The sequence below is a fragment of the Megalops cyprinoides genome, chromosome 2 (assembly GCF_013368585.1).
Source record: "Megalops cyprinoides isolate fMegCyp1 chromosome 2, fMegCyp1.pri, whole genome shotgun sequence".
Taxonomy (NCBI): Eukaryota; Metazoa; Chordata; class Actinopteri; order Elopiformes; family Megalopidae; genus Megalops; species Megalops cyprinoides.
This window is the reverse complement of record NC_050584.1, coordinates 38,359,253-38,365,085: the sequence shown is the minus strand read 5'-3', so window position 1 is coordinate 38,365,085 and position 5,833 is coordinate 38,359,253. Positions and strand designations below refer to the sequence as shown.

At 43.6% G+C, this 5,833-nt stretch overlaps 1 protein-coding gene across 3 annotated transcripts; it reads right to left on the bottom strand.

Moving 5' to 3' along the window:
• Positions 1–1,629: 1,629 nt before the first annotated feature.
• On the bottom strand, positions 1,630–5,630 carry dohh (deoxyhypusine hydroxylase/monooxygenase). 3 transcript variants are annotated; one of them, XM_036522162.1, is made up of 5 exons: positions 5,562–5,630; positions 4,013–4,436; positions 3,719–3,795; positions 3,314–3,563; positions 1,630–2,464 (listed from the first exon to the last, which is right to left on the bottom strand). In XM_036522162.1, the coding sequence occupies exons 2-5, from the start codon at positions 4,284–4,286 to the stop codon at positions 2,148–2,150; spliced, it is 918 nt and encodes a 305-aa protein (XP_036378055.1). In that variant the 5' UTR covers positions 4,287–4,436; positions 5,562–5,630; the 3' UTR covers positions 1,630–2,147. The 3 variants fall into 3 exon arrangements, with proteins under 3 accessions (XP_036378055.1, XP_036378056.1, XP_036378057.1); XM_036522163.1 differs by lacking the exon at positions 5,562–5,630 and adding an exon at positions 5,480–5,555; XM_036522164.1 differs by lacking the exon at positions 5,562–5,630 and adding an exon at positions 5,404–5,455.
• Positions 5,631–5,833: the final 203 nt, after the last annotated feature.

The window sequence follows — 5,833 nt, the reverse complement described above, 5'->3', positions numbered from 1 at the left end:
ATAGTATATTCTCTTCAAAATCTGAGTCGCTTTTCTATCTACATAAATTAAATAGGGATTGTTTTGGCTGACCTCATTCAGTCCACTGAATTTTTTGTGTCTTGATAATGTTTTCATTTATGGGGTTAGATTTCGGTTCTATTTTGCAGGTTTTCCCCCAAGTATCTTCTACGAGGAACTCAAACATTACAGACTCTGTATGACAAAAGGATCAAAGACACATCACTGCCTCAGAAGAGGTATAGCCAGGGCAGGATAGAGAAATCTGACAAGGGGAAACCCAATTTAAGAACTAACTTAAGAAAACTGTTTTGTCTGTGTAAATTAAACATTGAGTATAAAGTATTGTGAAAGAAATGACAGCTCAGCACCTTAATCAGCTAAACACATTTGTCAGAGTACGCCGCATTAATCAAATCACCTGAACAAACAGACTGAAAAGTTGACAATGTACCAGGAGGTTCCATTACCTGCAGTTGGGATGGGACTCCACTGGTGGAAAGAAGCAGGGGAACAGCAAGCCTGGAAGGACGAGGACCTCCACATAACGGAAAACCACTACCAGCCACATGCTGCGCTCAACTAATATTTTATAGCTACAGCTAGTACAACAGAGATGATAATTTAAGACGGATCGTCATTAGGCTTGGGTTTGGTCTCATATTTCTTGATGAAGACTTCGCTCAGAATGTAGGCCCAGTACAAGATGGTGATGGAGGTGTTTACAATGATGATGCCGATCATGATGGGGTGCAGCATGCTGTCAGGGTGGCTGGGTTCTCTCTGTCTGCGTCAAAGGCACCTCTGTGCCTACGCTCAGCTTAAGTGGGTCCTCCCTCCCTGCTTCCCTAATGGCAACACTCTCCCTCCCCTGAATTCTCTCCCTCAAATCAGATGTGTCCATCTCACTCATGCCCTTAATATCGACACTGGCTGCAATACAGTGGATATCGACATTCACCTGGACCTTACAGTTTTAAAAAGCAAGTAGAAGCTGTATACTTACTCATGAAACTGTTGCACTAGAGTGTAAAACTACAAACTTGTTTTCTAAAGAGTCCTGTAAAAATTCACTACCACTTTTTTTTCTGAGGACCATTTTCTCAACAACACCTGAAAGAAAACATCTTTTCTCTGGACAATTTTTAAATTATAATTTGTCATTAAAACTGCGATTTCACACCCTACAATAACCACCCCTGCTTCATTAAATTCTTGTGTAATGAGGTGCACCTTGCAAAGAAGGGCTGACAAACGCAAACTTTGTGCAACAAATGAACACGTGATGACATCGGTAGCATAACAAGGCCCATGAAATTTGACAAAGAGGCTTACACAACTGGACGTAAAGCCAGAAGAGCTCTGCTGTTGCATGCATGGACTAGGTCTTGAATTGTATTCACATCTTTTATACATTTAAATTAATGCTACTGGAATCATTTATTGTGCAGTTGTTTATCAGCTTTTGCAGGTGAGCTGCCTCTTAGTGAATGAGGCAGGACTGATCCCCATGAAGGATTAACTATGAAGTGTGGGTGTAATCCTCTACTCTAGCTGTGCTGTGGCTGCAGCCCTGATCGGTCCACTGAGAGTGAAAGAGGTCCAATTTCACATGAGCACACAATTCTGGAACAGCTGGAAAGATCTCCATTTATTCACCCAATATGACATCATCCCACTTTAGCGCAATGACATTGCTTAAAATTACAGCTGCTAAGAAAGAAATCCATAAAACAAGACACCATAAATAGAACAATAGCAGGCCCGCATGACTTTATATTCCAAAATCATTGCCTAGTTTCCTGTTCACTTATCAGATCAGCATATGAACACAAGCAGTAACACTATTAACAGTATTACGACTAATCTTCAGTCTGTTTCCTTAAATACAACCTTGAAATTTCTTGAATGACGTTTTGTCAATTTGTTTTTTTTGGTTTTGTGAGCGAGTCTCGTCTTGTACAATGTTTTCGGCAAAATAAGGGGTCCTTTCATACGTCACCAAGACAAATGTCACAAAGCTGTGTGACTCGGTATCAGAGGTTCAGTGAGCGGGTGTGAGAGAGTGAGTGAGTGAGGCAGCTGGTTGCTGTGGGGTCTGCGTCTGCCTCCACGCTGTTGGACACGGGGCTGAGACTGAGCAGCCGTCACTGCACGCTCTGCAGCCGCAGCAGTCCGTCTGCGTACTGGAACTGCGCGCTGTTTTCGTACTCGTACATGTCCAGTGCCACCTCGCAGCTCTCCTTCACCACCCGCTCCCCGTCCTCTCGGTAGCGCTGCAGCGTCTGCAGGCACGCCTCCTTGCCGATGGAGCCCAGAGCCTCGGCGCACTCGTGCCGCACCATGGCGTTCTCCCCCGCCCGCTCCAGCGCCGCCTGCAGCTGGGGGATGCTGGCCTCGTGCTGCATCTGGCCCAGGACGTAGCCGATCTCGTGGCGGAACAGAGCGCTGCCACACTGAAGACCTGAGGGGTCAAGACAGGAGGGAAGAGCTTTAGTCCATCTCCTTTTTGTCCATCTCCATGGCTGACTGCTATATGATGGGAGCAAAAGCACTGTATTCCCACTATGTGGAAAGCAAATGTAGCAAATGAGGAAAGCCCACACATGTCTAATAATGGTACAAACATCTATTTAGCCAGTCTATGTGTTCGCTAACCTTATAGTAAAAGTAATAGTAATAAAAGTATGGACACAAGTGTTCAAAATGACGGATACATCCTGTGGTGTGTGTGATTACTTTGCCTCTCATACTACCTCTCCATGTAGGAAAGTATACATAGTTGCTAAATTTGAATAACAGTTGCTTGTAACCTCACTAGTGGCCAATAACAGAGAGTGAATTTTGCTTTGTAACATGAATTTTTAGCTGCATTATCTGGACCTCACCTGGCTAGTTTGTGGCATCTTTCCATAAAGCATAGCTTAGATGTGACTTAGAAGTTATTTGCAAGCAAAATAACAAAATAACTTCTACGCTGTAATACAGTACTGTTTCAATTAAACAGAAGTCTAAAGATGAACAGGTACAAGTTATATTTGTCAGCAATACATCATTAGCGTAGCAGTAACAAAAGCAACCACTAGATCAATGTATCTACATGATGTCTTTTCTGAAAAAGAAAAGACATCACTTCAAAATCACTTCAAAAAAGTTTTCTGAAAAAGATCAGAGAACTGATATTTCACCTCAGCATGGAAACAGTACTTTGCATTGTGTCACAAGCTAAGAGATTACTATTATTTCCAAATATTCCTTCCTAAATTCCCTTGTACTACAAGAATTTCCTAACCACTTCCACGCCCCCTCTCACCGTCTCCCAGGGCGAGCACAGCCTCCTCAGTGCCTGCGTTGCGCAGGGCGAACATGGCCCTGTAGCGCTCGAACAGCGGGAGGGACTCATCCAGGAGCTGAGCCCTGAGCTCCGGCACACTCTTCTTCGGGGTAGGAGGAGCAGGATCCACAGAGGTGTATGGATTTCCATCAGTGCCCTCCTCCCCTTGGTCCCCTCCACTCATCAGCCACTCCAGTCGCCTGACAGCCAGCTGGCACGTCTCTGCTACCTGGGGGGGGGGGGGCAAGGGGAAAACACAACCTTCCAGGTGTCTGCAGTCACAGGTCTTACTTAAACCCATCCTGCCTAAAACTAGTATCAAGGTTTCTGCTATCAGAGTGTGTTGTCTGTCTTTGTTTTCTTCTCCCAACCTTATGGTCTTACCTCTACAACGGGATCTTCGGAGTAATGTTTCAGCAGGTCAAGGACTTTAGGGTTACCAATGGCTCCTAAAGCTTCCCCTGGACAAAGGATTAATGATAGAGGAAGACAAGAAGTTTAACGGTGTATACAGTCATGGCGTCATTGTAAAACAGTTTTTAAAAAACTGTTAGGTGCACTCCATGTTGGGAGGTGAGAATCTGCCCATCAATATTGCACTGGTACAGCACTGACACATAAAGAAAATTAAAATTAACATCACAATTCTGTATGACATAGAGGCTGACCCTGACTTACCAGCTTCATGTCGCACCATAGGCTCCTGAGTTGTGTCTTTCAGCACCATTTCGAGAATGGGTATGGCCCGTTCATCCTGCATTTGACCCAGGCAGTAGGCCAGCTCATGCTTCAACAGTGCTGAATCATCAACAAAGGCCCGGCTGATCCACTCAATGGCCTCTGCCCCACCCAAGTTACGCAAGGTGAAGAGCGCCCGAAACCTGGTTGTCAACGCTTCCTTTGGGTTAGCCAGGATCCTGCCCACTGATTCCACCTCTTGACTGCTGCTCATGATGAGAGTTTAACCATCCAAGAGTGAGGCTTATGGCAAATGCAGGAGGGTCAAGCCGTTTAATTTTCTGGGGTCCCGAGCTGAGTATATCTCAGTGCGATGTTACACTGGAGAATCAACTGCCGACAACCTCTGCAGAAGTTAATGTGCCTGAAACAGTGAAGAAAACGTAGGAATGTGTTTAATGGCACTGCAAATCAAGGTCTCACACGACAAAAATCTACCACCACATAGTTAAAATCTACCACCAATGTTACAATAATACCGAATACAGCATGGTCAGCTGCTGACATGATGGACTGCTCGTATCTCGAGGACTTTTCTATCGAGATCACATATTTTTCATTTCTACACAAAGTGTGGAACTGAGTAATTATATAAGCTATGACAGCGATGAGTTGTCAAATGATCAGTTTGTTATTAAGCAGCTTCAGGAGTTCATAAGGAGTTGATCATTTGAATCAGCTGTGTTGGAGCAGGGAGAGATCTAAAACATGCAGGATTGGGAAACGCTGAATTTTTTCTCCCTGGCAGATTGCACTGTAACGTGTAAATGCATTATTCATTAAATGAAGAAACTGATTATCACAAAGAGGAGGCGTATCAGATTTTAACAAGCGGAAAACATCGTCTACGTCTTATGAAAACTAATAATGTATGGCTGGTTTTCAGGCCTAACATTCATGTAACCAGAGGTGGACACCCCGGCATCATAAAGTCCTACCATGTATTTGTTCTAGCCATTCACTAAACAAGGTGATTTCACTAATTAGCTCCTCTACCTGGCTGAAGAGTTGTGCTAATTAAATTCAGCTGGTGTAGTGCAGGGTTGGAACAAATACGTGGCAAGACTTTTACTTTCCGAAGCCGGGGTATCCATCTCTGCATGTCTATTAGGTAATGTTGCCTAGTCTGGCTAACCACCCAGCTTTCTTTGAAACGAGAAAAGTCATCTTCGCAATTATAACAGGTCTTAGAACAGGTAACCATTAGCTAGTTACTTCGCTAGGTATCTATCAGTCTTCCAAGGTACACAGGATTTTAATTAATGCCTCATTTTATTCATCAGTTTTACAGGCAAATCATATTCATGACACGAGCTAAACAGCTAACTTACACAACGTTAGCAGCAACTGCAGCGGCTTCATTCCAATTTTTTTTAAAATAGCTAAGTGACTTGATAAGCTACATACCAGTCAGTGACTTTCCCTATCATGTATTCACACATTCCATGGCGGTTTTTATCCAAAAAGTTCATAAACTAAGCGCACTTACTGAATTCGGCAAAAACCTGGCCGGTTGACAGGATGCAGACATTTTGTCTCACATGGTATCGTGGAGCACACGAGCGAGTTCACTCACTGCCGTGGAGGGGGTTGAACAACAATTAGGATAATTGTGTTTTTATGGTTGGCACCGTGTGAATTGCACCTAGTAATAAATTTATTGTACGGTTTTGTTGTCTGTTTTATTTCCATTTATTTTGTTAGTGTTTAGCAATATTACGTTGCCTGACCAATAAAAAAGACGGCTCCACATATAGATTT

Coding starts and splice junctions, on each gene's coding strand:
- dohh (XM_036522162.1), bottom strand. CDS start 4,286: ATGAGCAGCAGTCAAGAGGTGGAATCAGTGGGCAGGATCCTGGCTAAC. Junction 3,796..4,012: donor TATGGTGCGACATGAAGCTG/GTAAGTCAGGGT, acceptor TCCTTTGTCCAG/GGGAAGCTTTAGGAGCCATT. Junction 2,465..3,313: donor TGTGCTCGCCCTGGGAGACG/GTGAGAGGGGGC, acceptor TTGACCCCTCAG/GTCTTCAGTGTGGCAGCGCT.